The sequence below is a fragment of the Buceros rhinoceros genome, unplaced genomic scaffold (genome assembly GCF_000710305.1).
Source record: "Buceros rhinoceros silvestris isolate BGI_N320 unplaced genomic scaffold, ASM71030v1 scaffold24417, whole genome shotgun sequence".
NCBI classification, from domain to species: Eukaryota; Metazoa; Chordata; class Aves; order Bucerotiformes; family Bucerotidae; genus Buceros; species Buceros rhinoceros.
The window spans coordinates 14,908-37,247 of record NW_010420980.1 but is presented as its reverse complement, the minus strand read 5'-3'; the positions used below and the strand labels follow the sequence as shown (position 1 = coordinate 37,247).

At 44.3% G+C, this 22,340-nt stretch overlaps 1 protein-coding gene across 1 annotated transcript in view; it reads right to left on the bottom strand.

Annotated features, from left to right (window-relative positions):
- Positions 1–667: 667 nt before the first annotated feature.
- MUSK (muscle, skeletal, receptor tyrosine kinase) overlaps positions 668–22,340 on the bottom strand; it is a 27,835-nt gene continuing 6,162 nt past the window's right edge. Inside the window, exons 4-12 of the mRNA XM_010139506.1 lie at positions 19,714–19,980; positions 14,948–15,123; positions 14,519–14,542; positions 11,353–11,441; positions 10,864–11,023; positions 9,444–9,633; positions 8,909–9,100; positions 3,397–3,545; positions 668–1,344 (exon numbers count right to left, since the gene is read on the bottom strand). Coding sequence (XP_010137808.1) covers positions 668–1,344; positions 3,397–3,545; positions 8,909–9,100; positions 9,444–9,633; positions 10,864–11,023; positions 11,353–11,441; positions 14,519–14,542; positions 14,948–15,123; positions 19,714–19,980 — 1,924 coding nt within the window. The remainder of the gene's footprint in view (positions 1,345–3,396; positions 3,546–8,908; positions 9,101–9,443; positions 9,634–10,863; positions 11,024–11,352; positions 11,442–14,518; positions 14,543–14,947; positions 15,124–19,713; positions 19,981–22,340) is intronic.

Below are 22,340 nucleotides of genomic sequence, written 5' to 3'. Positions count from 1 at the left end.
GGTTCCACGCTGGGCAGGAGCTTGCCCATGATGTAACATGAGGTGCAGGCAGCTGCTGCAGGTTCCGTTTTGACTCTATCAATGTTACGTTTCCAAGTGTCAAAGAGGAGGGGGGTGTTAAAAAGGAAATAAAAGTGTCCAGTGTCTTCAGAAACATCCTTCTCCTACAAAAGAAAGCAAGTATACGAAAATAAAATAGTAAAAAGTATCCCCAAAAAGATTGATATGCACTATCTTTTCCTTTTAAATAATACTTGAAAATATACAAGGAAGAGGGAAAAAGGTAAAAGCCAAGAGCATAAATGCAGAGGGACCTGTTAGGAAGGGAAGGGCCACCAGCGAAACATTTAGTTGTTTTCCCTGGTTAGCTCTGTGCTCCTGGAAATATAGGTACTATAAATAGGCCTAACATAGGTACCGAGTTAGCACAGCCAGCACCCTCACCATCCCAAGCAGTCCAAGCTTGGTGGCCAGGGGTCATAGCTGTCAGTTGGGAGGTGTATTCCCACTCAGAGTTGTATAGTCCACACTTCTTACTTGGCAGATGAGCAAGCTGTTTCTAGTCCCCCTGAAGTGGGGTTTTGTATGGAGCTGCTGCTCGGGACCCCACGGACGACTCTCAGTCAGTCTGGATTCATGAACATTGGGGACCCCCCAAATCCATGCCTCAGACTGATGGGGTGGCCAGGGCCTTCTCATACATGCGCTCCAAGATGCGGTGGATGCTGGCGAAGCCCGGTCGGTCAGCAGGTAGCTTGCTCCAGCAGAGACGCATCAGATTGTAGAGCTCCAAGGGACAATTATCCGGGCAGGAGAGGACGTTCCCATCCCTCACATAGTAGATGACCTCCTCATGAGCCATCCCATAGTAGGGCTGCATGCCGTAGGAGAATATCTCCCACAGCACCACCCCATAGGCCCACACATCAGACTCTGTGGTGTAACGGTTGTAGAAAATGGACTCTGGGGGCATCCAGCGGATGGGGATGGCATCATTCTCATTCGCTTTGTAATAGTCGGCCGAATACATGTTCCTTGAGAGACCAAAGTCAGCTATTTTGACCACCATGTTTTCCCCCACCAGGCAGTTCCTGGTGGCCAAATCCCGGTGGACAAACTTGCGCTCAGAGAGGTACGCCATGCCAGCAGCCACCTGCTTGGCAATGCAAAGCTGGCTGGTGCAGCACAATGTCAGGGGCTTGGGGAGACGGATCCGCGCGTCCAGGCTACCATGTACCAGGCTGCAGAGGTTGCGGGGTGAGCGGTCACGCAGGTACTCATTGAGATCCCCATAGGCCATGTACTCAAACAGCAGGCACATTGGCTTCCCAACAGCACACACACCTGGAAGAAGATAGATGAACCGCATAGGTCATCTGGGTAGCATAGACGGTTCTGTTGTGCAAAATTTAAAAAATCCAAAAGTACTTACACAAAGGGGAGACTTTCAACAACGCATGAGGGGACAGAGAGAAAGATGAAGCACGCAAATACCATCAAGTTTGCCTGCATCCCTTTGTGTCTTTGAGACTCCTTTGCCGGGGATCTAATGCTGAACTCTGTGAGAAAGGCTAAGCCACAGAGTTGATGGATTTGTCTGGACATCCCAGGAAAGAGAGCTTTTGGAGCCATGTTTAATTAAGAGCCCAATCCTGTTTAAGTTAGCGTTAAAAGAATTATTGCATCTTCACGGGTGCAACTGGAAGGACACACTTTCAGGAAATAACTTTTTTAGTTCTGATCATTAACTTCTTTTAATTCTTTTGTTTGTTGTGATTATTGTACTTATACTGATACGGGTGTCAGGGCTACACATACGTGGGAAGGCTTCAGGAGTAATCACAACAGGCGTGTTCAATGGTTCTGTGGGAAATTTAAATTCAAAGTCACTCCCACTACAACAACTTCTGAATTTTTTTTTAAAGTTCATGCTGAAAATGTTGATTGCAGGAATTACTTTTGGCATGACAGATACTCAAAAATTAAGCAAGACAAAAAGACCCTGAGACATCAGAAAGGAGGGATTTACCACCTCTGATAGATGCAGAACCTAGTTACACTGAAGTGCACATGCTTGGCCCTACACCAGCTTCACTAGGGGCCAGCATCACTGCAGGACCCCACTTCTACCAGTTTTACTGGGCATACACATACTGCAAAAAATTTCACGTGCCTATTAAATTGCTGGCCAGCAAAAGAAAGCATTTAAAATGGGGTTTTTTTCTTAGGGCCATCATTTAGCAATTGGTGATCCAACTTATTGTGAAATCTGAAACTCTTGATGATGACCTAACACTTGAATCTTTGAGAAAAAACAGATAGCTCTTCCCAGTGTGATAATATCAGGATCTGACAAGCATGAGGAGTGTATGTGAAAGCTTTATCATCTAAGCTGTCTTCAATAACGTGGCAAATTTCTTCACAACTCCACTATGTGAAACTAGTTGGTTCCTGTACCTTTGCCCTTTCCTGACCTGAAACGTGATGGTAATAAGAACAATGTTTATTTGAGTTTGGGGCACATGCTACTTGAGTTTCCTGTAACCAAAGTACTTGTGTCAAGCCAGTTTTCCCCAAACTGGGATTTATCTATTTCCAAATTTTGTGGAGCTTCCTACTGAAATAAATTAAGATCTCAGGCTGCCTATTCACAGGCATCAGATCTGCACATAACAACTTAGAGCAGGATTGCTGGAAAAAGGAGTCTAGCAACATTTACTTCAGTCAAAAACTGAAAATTTACTGAAATAAAATTTGGTTAGTAGCTTTATTCACAGAAGAATGCCCCATTAGCCAAGCTGCGGCATCAAGGCATTCTTAAAAAAACTCAATAAACCAGGGTTTCCTTTCAGCTGGGAAGGGAAGGAAGAGGCCATATTTGTGGTTGGCTTTTTTTGTTTGTTTGTTTCGTTTTGTTTTTTTAGAGCTGGTGAGTGTTCAGACATCACAATAATAAGTGGGACCCATAAAACTAACAGGACTTGTGCCTGGTTTTTTTGAGTACCCACAAAATAAATCACAGCTCCAGGAAGCTCATGCCTTCCCTGTAAGACCACTGTGCCAATGCTATTAAACTTGAAGCAGAGCAAGGCAGCAAGATGGTGAACAGTATACCCAATGCAGGAAAAGGAGGGCTTACTACAATGCACTAGCCCGTTCAGGCAACAACATCAGACCTACATTTAGGGACCTGTTTTGGTGGACAATGTAGCAAAGCACACAGTAGCACATAGAAGAGCTCACCTCTTTTGCAAGAGGCATTTTCTCTTACAAAAGAGACCAACATTGCCATTTGCACTAAATGACGGCCATGCACATGTGTTCATCCCTGCACCTCCAACAACAAACAGATTTGCAGAAGGTGGTACCCTGTACATGGGCGCACCATTCTGGTACCTAGAAGCTTGACGATATTTGGATTGTCAAACTCCGCCATGAGGGCTGCTTCTCTCTGAAAGTCAGCCTGCATGTCTGCAGATGCTTCTTCCTTCAGCATTTTCACTGCCACCATTGTGAAAGGCTCGTATGGCAGCAGCCCTGGGGCCCTGCAGGGAGAGGAGAGAAGGTAAAGCAGCAGTGATGGAGCACGCACACCAAATGTAGGCTGTTTCTGGTGCAAAAAGAAAAAAGGTAAAAAATGTGGAAGACCCCATCACTGACTGAAGGAATGTGCAAAACCATTTTCACCTCTCAGGCATGGCTGTGTTGCACAGTAGAAGAGACATTTCATTTAATTCAAGGGGGACTAAATCCAGTATAGCTTTTTTTGGTCACTGCGCTTTCTGCTTAGGGACTCTTCACCATGTCTGGTTGAGAAATAAATAAATAAGTTAGTAAGCAATAATGTCTCCCTGGGTTGCAAGTCACATCAGAATCTTTGTGGAGGGCAGGACGGACTCCAGTCCATGCTCTTTTCTTTTGGGGTGTAATGACTGAGTTTACCAAAGGAAAAAATAAATCTATTTTGTATGAAAATGTTGAAAGATCTCTTTTCACTGTGTCTCATTCCATGCACCGTGGTGGCATTGGTACAAACAGCTAGTATTAGAGTGAAAATAACAATTTCAGTAAGTATGTTCCCCTGGTTTTGCCACTGTTCTGTGTGTGTGTGTGTGTGTGTGTGTGTGTGTGTGTGTGTGTATGGCATGTGTGCCTGTAATTCAACAAGTTATAAACCCATTAGCTTATTTCAGCTGAATTTAATGTGGTGGAGCTGAGGTCTAGGGAACAGTCATGCTCCTGAAAGTTTTGCAGAAACAGGTGACAGGACAGAAGGGACAAAGCATATATGTGCCCTGTCTGGAGAACAAGGTAATGCGTGAATCCACCAATGTCAGGACACTGTTGAATCTTTAGCCAGAGCTTAGAGACAGAAATCCACAGGAAACAGAGCTTCCTGCCTTAGAGCAATCACAGATTCATTTTTTTGTATCCACAGGTCACTGTGTCCTCCACAAGTTTGATTGGATGGGCTTGTCAAAGATTTATGGGTAGCTGTTGCCAAAGAAGATGAACTTTCTGCTCTTCAAATATGCTTCAGACATCAGACCTGCGTTTTGTTGCCCACATAAACTCTTCCCAGGGGTCTTGCAGTTAAAACACACTCTTTACAGGTAGCCAGCCACAGACCGCGGAGACCGACACCCATTTACGTGTTGTATTACTAGTCTGGCATGACTGCCCTCCTGTTGCTCAAATGCCAAGTTATTTTACTGCTCAGTAGCTCCACGAGAAGGTTCCAATTTCCAAAGCAAACTTCCAGTTTCCTTGTCATCTACTCCAGACATATGACAGTTGCAACAGTTGCACTTGGATGCTATAAATGTCAAATGTTAGAAGATGGCAGTGTGCCCATCGAGAAAGGAATCTCACAGGTGGCCAGATCACAGCTGAGGCACTTGGGCCAGGAGGTCCGCAGAGGAGAAGGCTCCACACTTGTCTGCTACTGTGTCCATTACAGCAAAATACCTTCTTTTTTCCCCGTGTGCTGGCAGCAAGTTTGCAGTCCAGTAGGAGAGGCAAAGTACCAGCACCTACCCGCTGCTGTCTAATCTCAACAGTCTGAAGAAACAAGTAGAGCGTTCAAAAGAAAAAACAGGAGGGACTTTATCTCTTCCAAGCATCCTCATCATAGATTACCACTCATCACTGGCATGCAGACCTGGTGCAGTGCCAAAGGGCACAGCTCCATCTTGCATGCTTTGGAGAGAGAAGTCCACTCTTCTCAGAATGAGAAGGCTAAAGCCTGAGGTACACCCATCCATCTACTCTTCGCTGAAATCCTGTAATGTAAACTAACCTAAATGCACCTTAAATGAGATTAAGCTTTCAATGAGCTTTCAGGCAACAGAGAATAATTTCACCATTGGTCACTCAAACGCAGCTTTAGCCCAGTTCTTAGCAGACCTGGGAAAAATACTCTGAACTGGAAAAGATACAAACTCTATTTGCAGTCTTGGCAGACATTTGTTGAATTTGACCCCTTTCATGCTCAAAAGATAGTCTTTGCACATGTGCAGAGGAGCAGCAGGAAGCTGCTGCTTCTGAGATTAACCAGGACAGTTCAGAAGGTGGAGTGTTTTCTGGAAAATAGGTAAATTTCTTCTAGAACTGGGAAACACCAATAGAAATTGCCTTGGGTTTCCTCCCTCATGATTTTCTAAATACTTAAGAGAAATGTCCACTCTTTACATGCATGGTAGGCAGCAGCTGTCCTTGCCTTCTTCACCATCAATGGATTTATATAACACTAATAGCATTTGGCTTTTAGGTAACTGCCATTCAAAGAACAGTTAGAGATTTTGCCCTTAGCCTACCTACACAGAGTGCCTGACCTCAAGTTGCCAGTCAGGTTTCCTTTCCAGAGCAGTAATTGTGAAAAAACTGATGAGCAGCTTGAACCTGTATTTGTGATCGTGTCCTGTCTCCCATCTTCCTTCGCATCACGGCTGGTTAGCTTCTGTTAGATCATAAACGGTGTAATTACCATCTACTGAGACTGGTGGAGATGTACTTTTACTCTATCCTTTGGAAAAATTTGTATGTGGGCAGGAAAGTTCTCTGAATTGGCAGAGTCTTGTTTTGTTGTGGCTTTTTTTAATAAACATCCATACTGTTTTTCAGCTATAGTTGAGACCAGAAGTCAAAGAAATACCCTTTGCACTTGGAAAGAACATGAGGAGACGTCTGTGAGAGAAACTCCGACCTTAGAGAAAACCTTGTCCTTCCGGAGATGATGAGCAGTGGGGGTTTACTGGCCTGCTAGAAAAGACACCACATTCAGGCTTTTAGGCAATCCTGGGCTTCAGGCTTAGCCTCTACCATGCAGCTCCAAATCTGTGAGAAAACTTACATGCTTGTCTGTGTGGAACTGCATGGAGCTGGTGCATTGGTGGCATGTGAGACCAGTGTGGTCCTCCCCAGGGGCAGGGGATCCTGAGTCAGCCATCAGGACCCAGTCAAGGCAGACCTAAACCAAGTCCTGAATCTTATTTTAAGGACATCTGTTACTTCCTCATCCTTTCCAGTGTGAAGCTGCCCCTGGTAAAGACAGCAGCAAGCAAGTAAATGATAGCCAGACACTTCCTGTCCTAACATGTTGCTTGACCCAGGAGTGAGTAAACACTGAATCAGGACTCACAGCAAGCCAACTGGCAAAGGCATCGTTGGCATCACGCACAGAACTGTGTTTACAGGAGGGGGAGAAACATGAGAACAGGAGAAGTCAGACGGTTGCTAAACTTAGCTCAAGATGTCCATTTAACACACGTAGACAAGTACATTTTATTCATCTGAGAGGGGAAGGCAACAATTTGAGTTGTGAAAGCTTCTGTAACCTATGGAGATGCACAGCTGGCACTACTGGATCAGCAGTCTGCACCGATCTGCCAGGAGGGCACAGAAATGCCCCCTGAAAATATATGGCCTTGGAGGGACTTTTGAGAGAGATATTAACAAAAATAGGGAAGGCCCTCAGAAGCAATATTTCTGCGGCTCCTCCTCGGAGCCACAGTGACAAGGCATGTCTCAGGATACGGTACTCTCCACTTTGTAAATGCAGTCTAAGAAGATGGATGTGTTACTCATTTTTTTTCCTTCTCTTTTTCTTCCAGTTTCCATGACAATAGCAAAAAGGTTTAATTAAAAGAAATTACAGTACTGGGGTGGATGAAATCCACATAAAAGTTCTCTACACCACTCTAGCGCTTGCTTAACCCAGTGGTTTACTGACATTTGAATGCCCTTTGAGAGGTCCTGCTCAATGTGGGTGAGAGCCATTTCCAGCTCAGAAGGGTCTGTACAGCATGTAAATCATATCGATGCTCCCAGCATAGGGCCAAAGCGGCACTTGGCAGGAAGACCACCTGCCCTGCTAGTGCACCCGCCTCGCAGTGAAGACCCCTGCCTTGCGAGCAGGAAGGCTACACTCCACAGGGCATCCCAAGCACTGTGCCGAGGCTGGGACGAGAGCTGCCCTATGCCCCTGCGCCGGCTGGTGTGCAGTGCACCGAGCACAGCTGCTGCACAATTCCTACAGCTTTGTTCTCGTTTCAAGCTCAGATGCGTTCAGCTTTGCCATCCAGGCTCACAATCAATCACAGGCTAAGCATCTGTGATTTTCCCACTGTGCGCCCTTCGATCTTTGTTATTTTTAGCTCTCTCTGTATTAAAGGAAAGTATGCCTTCATTTCTTCCATTAGAAAAAATGCATCCCTTCATTAGGAAAAAAATCCATCACAGCTACTGAAACTGTTTCCCCACTCTAACACATTTAACCTGCATGTAACTCATTTCCTAGCATCAACAGCAAGACTATAAACATTGAAAGCATCTGCAATTATGACCGCTTTTTGTAAGGAGCATTCTTTGTCTTTGAAGTCAATGGGAGTAATTCTACCAGGCAGGTCTTGGCCTGTGGCAAGACTCTTGATATTCTCCTGTTGTGTTTTTTTGAGGTCATCAAACACTACTCCAGATACAGATAAAAAATCAGCCACATCCCAGACCTGTTAACTGTAAAGGACAAAGAAAACCATCTTGAGTAAACATAGAACTAAACAGTCTGCCCACTTTCTTTCAGGAATTTGGAGATGAGATTTTCCAACAAGACCTGTACCGGCCAAAGACTGTCCTGCAGAAATTATGGACACTGTCAAAGCTAACAAGACACCCTTCATTCAGCTCAGTCTAGGCAGGACTGGGTTCATCTCTGGGTTTTTCAATGAAACATTTTTCTTTTTTTGAAGGGCATGATCTCATCTCCCATAAGATTTAACAGAACTGGGATCTCGTCTAATACCTTAAATTAAAACAGTCAAATTCCAAGAATGAAAAATTAGTAACTAAAGGGGACAGACAAAAAAAATTGTTGGCTTAGGTGGGTTTGGTTTTCAGGGGATTTTTGGTTTGGTATGGTTTGGTTTTGCCACTGAATCAAATGGAAACTGGGTCAGGACCTAACTGCAGCATGACACATTGCCTTCTGTGGTAATTACCTGCAGCGTTGACATTATAATAGAGGACACCGCACGCCAACAATTCGCAAATACTGGGAAATGCGAGAATTTCACAATAGGTCACATGTCACAGGCAATACTCTTGGCAAAAACAGTGGTGATAAATTTAGCTAAGCTTTTACACCAGACTTTGGTATGTGAGTAAGGCATTACATCTACTAGACAGAAGAACAGCAAAGTCATTCACAACAAAAATTTAACAAATATAAACAGAAAGCAATGGACAACAGAAACAATTATTCAAGCCTTGCTGTACCGTTTGGTACACATGCATTTGATTTTGGTTTGAGTGAATGAATGAATGATTTCCAGTGCCCAAATAAGCAGTTGCCCCAATGTCAATTTTCCCAGGGTACCTCCAGATAAAAAGGACTCACACACGGGCCTTTTACCTTGCTTGGAAGACTCTCCCAAATGCTCCTTCCCCAATATCTCTCACGTATTCAATATTGTTCCTGGGATATTCCAGGCTAAGCAGTTTTGGATTGAGGAGAAGAGGCATCCGCTGGTACATTGGGTTGGGGTGCAGCCGATCCAGAAGGAGTTCGGAGGGCAGAGTGGTGAGTGTTGGTGTCTCTGACTCTCTGCAATGACGGAACAGTTTTCAGTCAGTGTTTGCACAGCCCTCAATCAGGAAATAACTACCCGCATCTCCTCCAGAAGTGGTTTCTTCCTGGATGGAAAAAGCAGGTGGAGCAGGGCTGCTGAAAGAGCCTTGCAGCAAGGTTTTGTGCTATGTCCCCAAAACAGCCACCAGGCCATCTTCTGCTCTGCCACAAGGACTGGCCAGAGCTTGCACTGGGCTGTCACAGGCAAAGGGAGGGCTGCTCCCCTCCTACCAGATATTTGCAGGGCTATGCTCTCAGAAACAGGCAAACACTCTCTCAAGACATCATTTGTTGCCTTGAATTAAGGACCAAGATTTACCTTTTTTTGGTTTTCCACTGCTTTTGCCGACGACAGCAAACCATGGTGACAATGCCAAGGATTACAGCCAGGGCAAAGCTGGAGATGATCGAGATGATAACAGTCATGGAGTGTGTAGGGGAAAAGGGAGGAGAAGGAGGGAGATTTGGAGTCTCTCCATTTGGTTTTCTTGTTCCTAGTGATAACGATACTGTAATGCAAATAAAACCAGAAGGTTATGCCTCTGCTAGTTTTTAGTGCTTGCCTTAAGACCTATTTACAAATTCAAGCTGATGTTCTGGGAATTACTGATATTACAGATACAACTGTATGACTGCATGAGCGGACCATACTGGGGAAGCCTGATCTGCGGGAAGCAAAATCCATTTTTGCTTGCCAAAGGTGATAAACTCAAGATCTGGTAAAGACCAAGACAAGTTCCCATTGAGCTGAGAACAGAATTTTGCTAAGGAATGTTTGCAAGAGTTGCAGATGGTCTCTACACTATTCAAATATAGTAATGTCCGACGTGGGAAAAGATCAATGGTCTACAATGTAGACCACAATGTATCATGTGTCCCAAAAGGAATCTGCAGGGAGGAGTGTAAGACCAAGTAAGTACACAATGATGCTTTCCTAAAATATCCCCTTGCCTCCAACAATTTGCATCTGTGTCTTTATGGGGCAAATATGTTAAACTAGTATAAAATACATTTAGCTTTATTCTTAGAAAAAAATAATAATCAGGTAGCCACCTGCTGAGTACTTTCTGAGACATTCTAGAAAATGCTGATCTGTTCATGCAATGATTGAGAACAGAAAGAAATTCAAACTGTTCTTTTTAAGGTCTGACAAACTGATACTGACTTGGGTTCCCTTAAGCCCACATCACCACTGTGCAAGCAGAACTGCGTTATTTCCAAACACTGAGATCCAGAAACTGTGCATCTTGGATGAAATATGTTTCAAAATTTGTTTTGTTATCTGAATAAGAAATAACAAAGAGACTTAGTTTCAACATCTCAGAGTGAATATGTTTCCATTTTTTTTCAGAAGTGTTTTTATTTAGAATTGATTTTTTTTACTACTGAAGAAAGAATCACCAGAAGCAACTTAGGAAAATAGCCCTAAACCCTACCTTCTCCTCAAAACACAGTGCAGCAAATCCATTTCTCATAATATCACAGGAAATTTGATTTCATCCTTTGGCCTTACTCTGATCTGCATCAAAGTGCTCCGTTTGCCTCTCTTTGTTTTTCCGTCTTTAAGGTGTATGTTACACTTCTGGTAAAGATGCTGAATGAATCTACAAGAAGTACCAAAACTATGTGGATCCAGAAGACAGAACAGATCGGAGCAACCATGAGCACTCAGGATGCAAACACCTTGCATGTCTCCAAAACAACCACAGTGGCAGATATCATAAATTGCAGTTGCCTACCATCTGCACAGGCAGACACGCTGCAGTATTCCCAGGTCACGGATGGGTCTTTTGTGTAGCACCAGGGACGTTCTTTCTCCCCTCCTGGATTGCGGCAGTAATTCTCAGCATCAGACAGCTCAGGGAAAACTTGAGGAGTCCTTCTGTGAAAATGGGGAGCCTTGGGGGAGGAAACAAATTGGATTAGTGTTTCAATACAATTTTTCCCGTTAGTATTAGCAAAACAAAACCATATATAAAACAAAGGAACAAAGAAAGGCAGAGGTGAAACAGCTTTTCAGTAGCCTGCCAGAATGCATCGTGCCGCAGGGGAACTTGCAGACTGAAATATGAAGAGGGTGGAAAACACCAGTGAACTCAAGAATGAAGGGAACCTGTCCCCTCTTCAGCCTTTCCACTGGGACTGGGCTGCCCAGCTCTGGAAAATTCTTTTGAAAAGCAGACCTCAAGCATGGGTCTCCATTCAGCGAGTCTCACACTGATGCGCACCTGGTCACTCCACTTCTGGCAGGGAATGCCGGAGGCTGTGATGTTGGCCAAGCCCTGGTAAAACTGACCATTGCCACTGTAGCAAGTTCCTGGGGAGGAAGAAAAAAAATCAAACCAACGTGGGTTCAAGGCATTTCAGACCATATCCTGTAGAGAGGATTTACAAGAGTAAATTTCATGTCATTACGTAAGAGCATAGAAGGACCAGATAACTGCAGGCAGGAAAACGTTTAGCCTCCTATTCATACCTGAATGGATTTTAAGCTCAATACGTTCGATAAGTTCAAATCTGGTGAAACTCCAAAGAGGGCGCTGGAGCTCTTTCAGATGGAGAAAATGGGCCATGCACCTGGCATGGTTGTGCTGCATCTACCCAGCACACAGCACTTCCACACAGAAAGTGCAGAGCAGAAACACAGTGAAGCATAACCACTGCCAAACCAAAACAGAAAGCAAACTACAGCAATGGTTGCATGTTTCTCAGCCTTCACTCTTACAGGCGAGCTAACAGGAAGACACCCACATTCCGGGCATGGGCAGCAGAGGGCTGATGTTCATAAAGTCCCACAGTGATATCCCTCCTCCTTGCCTCTATGTACAGTGCTTGTCCTCTTAGACTGAAGTTTGGAAACAGTCTGTGGTTTCCAGCATGAGTCAAAACCACAAACTGAAGGCAGCTACAGATCTGAATGGACACTATCAGTATAAAAAAATGTTCTTTATATTGAAAAATGTGTAGTTCACTTTCCACATACAGAGCTTACTCCAGCTGCAGAATAATTAAGCCGAAAATCTTAAGAGGACTGTACTGCAGGAACGTATTCCCAAAGCATAAATGTTGACACCACCTGCCCCCATAAGAGACCAATCCAAGAAGAAGCAGGAAGACAACAGAGGAGATGCACCCTCGCGCGCTTGAACACATGCTAGCTAGTCTTACTGACAAGGAACTAACATTCTGTTTGATGGCATGCATTAGGGTCTACTGAATTATTAACCTTGTTGGATAAATTTACAAGCCAGAAATCACTGTTGTCATAATTTTATTTTCTATTGTGTTCTTAAACTTGCAACCCAGAGAAACAGGAAGAAACCTGTCCTGCAAGTCTTCTTTAGCCTCATTAAAGCTTTGTGTAAGTTTTGACTGATGTCTCAGACAAAGGCTATGTGTTTTAATTTATCTTTGCACATTGTACTGTTTCTCCAGTACGTGGAACACAGTAAATTTATCATGATGACTATCTGCTCTTTTCTTCTTGCATCACCCACTGTTCTCCAGATTGCAGTTATGAGTCTTTTATAGTCTCTGAGCTTTCTGAATTTTCACCAGGCATAGGCACTACACGTGGGTAGGTAGAAACTCCACTGCGGCATTGTTTGCTGCAGGCAAGTGAGCTTGAACATAGGAACAAGTTCCTGAAGCCAAACAAACCTATGCAAACACCTCAGTATAAGAACAGTTACGGACTTCAAGAGCACACTTAACGCATCACAGATACAAAGTAAAATGCTCTAGCTTGGAATTCTTTGATATGTAAGCTACCACGTTATGCCTCACATCTGCAACAAGCTAGCATCCCCCACGTGACCAGCACCTGTAGTTCTGCAGAGGTGCAAAAGCTTGTTAAGCTACCCTAGAACACAGTTTGTGTGTGAGCCCAGCGTTTTAAATGTCTTGCATTCAAAAGCAAGGAAAGCAATGCCTGAAACCTGTCTCTTGACTGGGCTAGTAACCAACATGAAAAGAACTTCAGATCTGAGATAAACATTAGTGTGATACCTTAGCTGAACAATGTGGAGAGCTTTAGGAACAACAGCAACACTAAGGAAGCACCCCTGAGTCCTTGGTGGCCTGGAAAATGCTTATGCTCTCATACATGGTCTTGCTACAATGAGGACAGAGGAAATAATAAAGGTGGTCCAACTGAGCGTTAATGAATAACTTTGATAGGCAAGATAGAAAACTGTTTGGTTCATTCTCCTCGAAGCTTTGTGCACATAACAGCAGCTCTAAAGTGAAAAAAGAGGGGTCACCACCACTAAAATGTTGCTGTTATGGCTCCCTGATTGATGTCTCAGCAGTGCACATCTGTGCAATGCCACCCTGGGAAAATACTCTAAAAGCTGAGTGAAAAGGTCACACATTTACACAGGAGACAGAGGCCATATCCTGAATTTGCAAGTATCCAAGGGAACGTTGAATCTCTCCCAAGAATGATCCACTCATTTGCTGGCTTCCCTTCCCCTTGTGCTCCTTTCCCCAGGGAGGACATGGCTCCAGGTGTGGACTGTAAGCGTTGGAGAGTGGTGCTGCAGTGCCCAAGAGGTGCTAAGGGGCTTGACTCCCAGGTATGCAGCACCAGGCTCTTGGGGCTTGTGCGGCTGGGTGGAGTCAATGCCTTCCCTTGAAAGAAAATTCTCCAAAGTTATCGATTTCCCTCTTCTCACTTTCTGTCTCAGTGCAGAAGATGCCTGCCACTGACAAACCTGCAGACCTCACCTGCTCAGAAGGAGGGCAGGAAGGAGTTTCCTTTTCCAATGAGACAAATGCAGTGGCTGAGTTTTAAACTGCAGTTGCATGTCAGTTAGAAGAGCTGGATGTGCATGTTTTAGCCATGACCAGCAGCAGAGTTGGAGACTGACAGAAGTAACACCAGCAACTCAGGGATGGCTGGATCTCACCTTTCATCATGGTGGGGTCACACAAGAAACAGCTAGACTTGAAAGATGATTGGAGGAGAGCACTGGGATCTTTTGGGTAACAAGGTCTTGCAAGGCCAGTCTGATGTAGGTAATCATGTCAGTTATAGCATAAAAGCCTGGGATGACCACAGAGGCAGTATCAGAAATCCCAAATATGAGTAAAGCAAAACTAGAAGCGATGGGTAGAAAGAAGGGGAAGCAGATGGAGAGGACACTACCAGTTAAAAGCACTACACCTTTCTAATTGCCGTCAATGGTTAATAGCCTTGGTTATCCCCAAGCTCTGAAGAACTGGGAATGGGTTTCCCCATGACTTGGATGTGGATGCTCAGGCATTTCCCGGTAATAACCTGAATCCATCCAGCCAAGACCAGACCAAAACAAAAAATGCTGCGCAAGCTGCATATTCAACAAAGAATATCACGCTCTCCTCTAGAAACAGAAACTGAATCAGTCTACTTACTGTTTATATTCTCTTTCTTAAAATCTGTAAAAAAGACAAGACAAGATGTAAGGAGGGGTTGTCTAGGATGTGATACATCTGGGTGCTTGCTTAGGAACATGCTGTGCCAGCAGTACTTAAGCAGCTTGTTTCTTTTCAGTGACACCTGAATGACAATTTTGCTATCATTAAGATTGATACTTTCAATGAGATTGTTATGAGCGTCTCAGTGAAGAGCCAGGCTTTATTTACCTGAGGGATTTTTCCTTCACCGCACTCAAATGAAACAAGCAAACTTCCAGTGTGGCTGTTACAGTTTCATGCACAGGCGCTGACAGGATGTTACCCACTGTCAGCCTTTACTTTAGCTGTGAGTGATGGATTGCATTCTTCCCCCCTTCCTCACCACGAACACACCCCTCTGGACAATGGCAGCATTTGTCACCTTACCAAAGAAAGGGATGCGAGTACAGGCGCTGGGGTCCTGGTGCAGGCTGGGTAGCCTCTTGCATTCAGGAAGAGTGAGCAGCATCAGCCCTGGCTTGTAAACCCCCTTCTGAGAGTTTTCCTCCATTGAGAGCCATTCCTTAAAGCAGTAGAGATCCTTTACAGCAAGGCAATTCTCTCTACATCATTTTGCAAAAAACAGTGAAACAGCAGTCAATGACTTGATAACAATGGTTGCACTTAGCAGTCGTGTGCAGGAGTGATGCAGGCTGACAGAAATCCATTACTGTCATCGTGCTCCTTTAAGCCAGCCTGTCTGGCTCATAAACCGTAAAGAAAACCGTGTATAACATGTAACAGCTTCCTTTGAGAAACCCGCAAAGCTATGTTTTTAATGAAGCGGGATTATGCTCAAAACACAACACACACCACAGTCTGTGAGGAGTTCATTCCCATCTTTTCTTATAGATTTGCTGCCATCTTCTACTAACAAACGTCATGTCTGGGAGTTATCTTAGCATATTGCAGCACATTCAAAAAATCTCACCTGTCTTCTGTAAATTGTACATTAAAGTGTCATCTATTAAAGGCAGCAGGTGAGCTGCAATTCTCAATCTTCTTAAAGTAAATATTTGCCTGTATTTTTAATCTCACAGAAACACCCATCCAATTTTCTTCTTTTCTCCACAGGCAACTTTCAGTTTTCACTTTTTTCACCTGTACACAGCAAAACCTTTACAGTGTCCTGTAAAACAAGAGACCTAGCAGTCTCCTGCCTCATGTATTACCTCCATAACATTCGCCGACAAGAATTGCTTTGGATGTTTAAATTTTCCCTAAATCAGAAACTGTTAGTGAAGAAGACCAAGGCAAAAATGTCTGCTCTAGGAAAAAAACAAACAAACAAACAAAAACCACCAACAACCATAAAAACCCCTGTACCATACTGGAGAGTTTGAGGCTTTGTTGCATTACCCAATTTATCGGTGATTTGCTTATTTATGTTCTCATTCTTGAGAACCCAAGTTGCAAAAACAGCTTTGAAGTCATGTGCAGATATTACTCTTTTGCTGCGCTCAGCTGAAGTCCTTTGCAGATCCACACCCTTTCTGATCATGCACAAAGGTACTGCTGGAGTCGGTGGTGAAGGTTTTAGCCAAATTCATCACCCAGAGGGTTGATGCAGTCTCTCTACTTATCAACAGTTTTGGCAAGAGACGATGGCCATTAGTTTTGATGATAACTACCAATACTGCAAATCCTCTAAAGCACCTGATGGATGGGGGCCATTGGGAATTCTACCAGGACAGCAGCTTTTCTGCAACAGCAATGGATAACCTTCAGTTCTGCACACCGACGCCTTCAAAGCCCAGCTGCTCTGTGTTTGGTTTTAGCCTCTGCTGGTTTATTTCTTATTCACTTCCATAAAAGTCAGATGGTATAATTTATCTTTTTTTCTGTTAAACAACCTGTGGAAGTGGAATGACCTTCTGAAGCAAAGATACGTTTAGCTAAAGAAATAAGAAAATCTTGCATTTGAAGCACTGAGTGACACGTAAGAGATCTGGATCGCATTAACTGCCTTCACTCCTGAAGCCTGAACGTCCTTAAACACCTTGCTGTTCGTTGTGCAACTGCAAAATGAAAAAGACCATTCCTCTGCAATCTTGTCCACTCCAGCTTTAAAGGCAGTTTCAGGTTATCCTCACTCATGAATCCACTCCGCAAGAGTGGTGAGGCAGCCAGAGGGAGGGATGGTCAGTCTCCTCAAGCTGGGTTCATACCATTGTTGTAACACTTAATCCTGATCGGTGAGAGCTTGATGAGATCATATGCAAAGATTACCTCAGGTTATTATTAGAAAATTTATGTCATGTAAATGACAGATGGACAAAGAACAGTAGCAGCAGAAGAGGACAAGTGGGCCAATTATGTTTTAGGGACCATAAAGGACTGTTTAAGATGAGGTGGGAACACACAAACCTGACCAAAGTGAGGTGTTTCCCAACACAAGACTCCTCACTGCAGCCTGGTCACTTCATGTCAGCAGTGGTTGAAACAGAAATTGAGGCGTTTTCTTTTACTGTCACAGAACCAACCAGTGGTAAAAGGCAGATGTGATCAAGATGTACGAGATGAGACATCATTTTCCCTTAAAAACAGGAAAGCTCTAATTTTAAGCAAATTGCATCTTAACTTACGCAAAGTGAAATTTTTCCCATGTTGTTTTCTTCTGTTTCATTTTATCTTGGTTTTCCCCCTGATCATTTTTATACAAGTTTTACACAGTCTGTCAGTTGTTATTCTTGCTAGCTAGCTTCCAAACCAAAATGAACACTAAAAATTACATGGGGAGAGAAAAAACGGTGCAGAGAACAAAGAACAAGATGAAAACACATGAAAGTATGTCAAGGGAAACATGTTCCTCAAAAACTGGGAGAATTCTTGAGCCTCTGAGATAATAAAATTCATACTCCTGAAGTATTTCAGCCAAAAACTGGTGCAGCCTAGCCGGTTTCTGCAGAGGGATATAAAGTTGTCAGTAAAAAGCAGATAAGATAGTTGGAAAGTAACCAAGACCATGTGAAATGTGTTCAAGAGGCCCCAGGGGCCTCAACTGCTCAGAAGTACGTATTAGATGTCTGAGTTATCAAACGGAGTGTTGGGTTAGGGCTTCAGAACTGTTGCCCAGCTGATGTGCTGTGGGTACAGGAAACAGAAAGGACATCATTCCAGGGATCTTGTCATGAAGAAAATGGCATTTAAATCAGCATGAAAATCATAGGAAAAAATAACTAAATGAAAAAAAAAATTGACTTGTGGATTTGAAGAAAGTTGATGCCAGGCAAGTCCATTACAATTTAGACATATTTGCAAATGCTGTGCCTGTTAGCTTGAGATCAAGCGCGGATTTATATAATTTTATATCACTCTGACTTCAGAAGTGGACGTCTTCAGTTCAATCACCATGAGTTCTGGTCCTGCAGGGCCACTTGTGACCAGGGGTAAGTGCAGCAAGACCCACATCTCACTGAAATGCCTCGCAGAGCACTGTGCAAAATCCTTAGCTGATGAATGTGCTGTGCCTGTGCGGCTCAGATACAAAAACTGTCACACAACTTGAAGAAAGGCAGAGAGCTCGTGTACTACAGGGTACAATAACAAAGAGCAGAACAATAAAGTGACAGGGAGGAGTCTGCCAGCAAAAAGTAAGTTTCAGTACTTGGCTGCATGATTATCGGTGGATACTTGTGCATACGCTTCTTTAAAGGCAGAGGAACACTGAACAGCTTGGGCATGAAATAGAGAACACAATGTATTGTCAAGCTTCGTATTGGGATTTTCCTCAGTGCCTTTGTTTTAGAGATATTAAAAGAAGAGCAATCAGAAAGGTTCAGATTACAAAGCCAACATGCTGCTGCTGATTGTCAAAAAAAAAACCCTACATAACAGGAAGAATAATTGCCAGTAGACTATAATTGGCCCATGTCCAGCTGACAGCACGCTTGCCATGTCTGCAGAGAAGGCTTGTATTTTAGTTGAGACACTGGAGTTGGGGCTGCTCTCCCAATAAACGCAAATCTGAATAATCTGTTTTAAGATGTGATTCAAGGAGGACAAGAGGCAAAGTACTGCACGTAGGCAAGTTGTTAGCTGCCCAGATGTGAAATGGGTAATGACCTGACAACAGTCCTCCAAGGGACTGTTGTTTGGGACAATTGACAATTTATATAAATCGGTTGTAGCTGACAGTTGTGTTAGGAGAAGAGAAAGCTTCGCAGTGAGACATCTAATTGGTGCTGTCCTCTGCAAGGCACACCAAGCAATCATCATTCTGTTACAGTTACCACTAACACAACCTGGTCTGGCAGCTACTTATATTTAGCACTTAAGGAAAAATGAGCAGCAGAAGCTTCAAAGGCTGGATAAGCGAAAGCTATCCAGAGCAGAACTTGGAAAAACCTGCTTTTTCTTCTTGTCTGAGAAGTTGAGGAAGACATAAAATTTCACTGCAAAGAGGAAGGAAAGAAGCTTGTCTCCCTGGCCATGGTGGGAGGACAAGGAGCAATGAGGGAAGGGCTGTTCAGGAGGTTGCATGGTGCAGGACCAGTGTCTCTGTCACTGGGACATGTTGCACAAACACCTGTCAGCAGCGAATTAGCTGTCTTGGGAGAGGCTTTGGACTCCTCAAGGTCCCTGCCCTTTTCAATCTACATGTCACTGCATATGAGAGGATACAAGAGCCAAATGGTTTAGCAGGTACAATTTCACTGGCAGAGCCTCTGGTGTCGTCTTTTTTTGTTTCATCTTCATTGTGGTGGGAAGAGCTGCATAATTAGCATATTGTCTTGGCCAGATTTGTTGCAAGCACTGTGACTGCATTTAGTCAAAAATCCAAACAAGCAATTACTTTCGATAGTAATAATGAGTGTATATTAACCTAGTAAGATTAAACCAATAGCAATATGTTAATTATTTAAATCAGTTATGTCATTGAAATGGATGTTTCTTTTCAACACTAGAAGACTGATAGAACACTGACATCTAGGCCTGAAAGTCCATCCGTACGCTAGCAATGAGCACAGAGAGAGCTGGATCGAGACATCTTTGTGCATATAGAGAGAGCAAAGGGAAAACCCATGCAAACCTAGAGGACCCAGTTTCCCTCAGTGCTACTGCAGGTCTGGACAGATGCAGATGCAGATTCCCTGCTGCTTACACGTTCCCATGAAATGAAAGTGAAAGGTGAGCACATATTTTTCATTTACCTGCACACTGGTTTTGGAGCAGGCCCAGCTCCCGAGGGATTGCACTCCTGGAAGATGTAGTTACACAGCAGAGACTCAGCGGCCGGTTGGCAGAATGAACTCACCATTTTCAGTTCAGTCCAGGCAGTGTGCACAAGCAGCTCTTGGGTCTCCTCTGGGTCAGCATAGGAGGAGTTGAAGAAAACAAGAGCATTCTCCGCCAAGATAGCACTGCACACCTCACCTCTGTACGTGCTGCAGTAGCCTGCATCACTCTTGTACAGCTTGCTGTCAAGGACAAGAGCATACATACAGTAAGCTCACAGACTTAAACACCTCAGGAGTAGGATGCCTAGGGTCTGTTTCTGAATAAAGTGGTATCTGTAAGACTAGCAGAGGGTGGAAGAGAGGGTAGATGATTATAACCACTAAAACCAGCTAATACCATCCAAAAATGAAACTTCTGCAGGAAACACTGGTGTGTACACAGGACCCTCCTGGCTAGCTCCAAGGCTGTGGCCCTGGCCAAGGATTGCTAGCATTGTAAGTGGGCAAAAAAGACAGAGCAAGCATGTACAACCACAACCTCAAAAGGCCCTGCCCCCAGGCCCTAATGGGAAAATGTTTTATTTGGCTGCTTCCCTGCAGTAAAGAACAGCCATGCTGCCTGCTGCATACCTGTGATAACTCAGGATTTTTTGCTCTGCTGACTAGCAACAGTTTAATTTTGGATGGACTCGAAAAGCAGAAGCCAGGTGACTCCCACTCAACGCATGCCAGGAAATTCTTCACAAGATCAGACCACACCAAGCTCCTGCCTGCCAATCCTCAACTTCTGTACCCCTCCTGACTGTGCCTCTCTTCCACACATATTGAGGTGGGAGACACAAGGAGAAGGAAGGCACAAGCTTCTGCAGATTTCCTTCTGATGCTTCCCTGCAAGGTCCATCCTCTCTCCACCATATCTCTCACTTTGCAAACTCCTGCCACAAAACATGGGGCCAGAGCTAAGCTGGAACACTGAAAATACAGCAGGGTCGGCTCCTTCATGGGCCATTTATTTATCTTTCCTGCATTTTTCACATTAGCAGGAGGCGGCTGTCATTCCTCCCTCCCTTCTTCCCCACAGCCATCAAAAGGGAGCAGCAGGGTGAGGGCACACACAGGTCAGCTGTGCTCCTAGCAGCTCCCACAGCCACCCCACAGCAGCAAGGTCTGTGGCTGAGGATGCGCCCTTCAATCGGGCAGCCCATGGGATGCAGTAGTCTCAGACAATTTGGGGAGGGTGGGGAACCTGGTAAAACAGCCTCCTCTGTGTAGGGCGGATGGCCGAATTGGGAAGGGAAGAGGCCTGAGTGCAGCTGTCCCCACTGCTCATTCACTCAGGCTAACTGGGGTCAGGGAGTTCAATTCACAATATGCCAACCATTTGGAGTAGCCAGTAGAGCTATTTGTATCTTTGCGTTTCATTTCTTTCCCATGTCCAAATAATCATGCATTGTCAACCCTGTTCTTGCTGTTTTTCTTCAGGAAGCTAGAGGTACGTGGACGAGGAATTATAAGGGACACCCAAATTGCTTTTAAGATGCCATTCTTCTGTGCAGATGACACTCTGTGGCCTTGGCTTAGCCGCACTACTTTGGGGACCATGACAATTTTTTAAATTTTTTTTCCTGCACGTTACATTGGCCAAAAAATTATAGTTTATAGAGGTAGTACCAAAAAAGCAGTGATGCTGTGACAGCCTCCAGACATCACTCCAGACTCCACGGACATCCCTTCATATGACACAGACACCCCCCTAGCATCCTGCGCCAGTCCCATAGACCACGACATCTCACTGGCTCACAACATGGTTTCCCCCAATTCCCTGCCAGATTTGTTCTTCATGTGGCAGGGGTCACATTATTCACATTTTCCTGATGATGCCTGTTGTGCTTAATCTGAAAGGCGTGTCCTTCCTGTGCCCCAAAGGTAAAGAGGGCACAGATGTGCCTGCTGCAGCTGTGCTGCTGACTTCAGTGGGCTGCAGAACCAGCCCGACAAGAGTCACCACAACTAATACTGTGTTTCCTTGCTTTTTTAAAATGCGCAGGGAGACAGGGACAAGGCTGCGATGGAGAAGAAACAACGTTTCTCACAAATCCTTGTAACAGAAAGGGAATTTTGTGTAGCAAATGTTGAGAACAACTGTGGAACAGAAGGGTTGAGCATTTGATCACTGTTCCCACGCCTGTCACACCTACACGGGTGCAGGTGTAAAGCATAAGTCTGCCATCATCGTTGGGTGGTCACTAAATCACTTACAAACTTCCTGAATCAATCTTGCAAACCCCTGTGAGGGAGGCAAAGGCCTTCACAGGGAGTCTTTGTCAGCAGAGTGGCAAAGCCATTTGCTCAGATTTTCTCAGGCTCTGCTCTTTTCTCTGAGGGTCAGTAGCTCCCAGCCCTCCTCCCAGGCTAATCCTTTCCTTTTCCTTCCAGACTGATCTGCTAGTGCAGCATATAAAAATATGCTAGGACTCTAAAAATGAAAAGTCAGCCAAATGGTTCAATACTTAAAAAAATACTGAGCAAAAGTGCATGTCTGATCGCATATAAGTGGCTTTACCCATCCATAACTCTGCTTGGAACAAATACTTAAACTT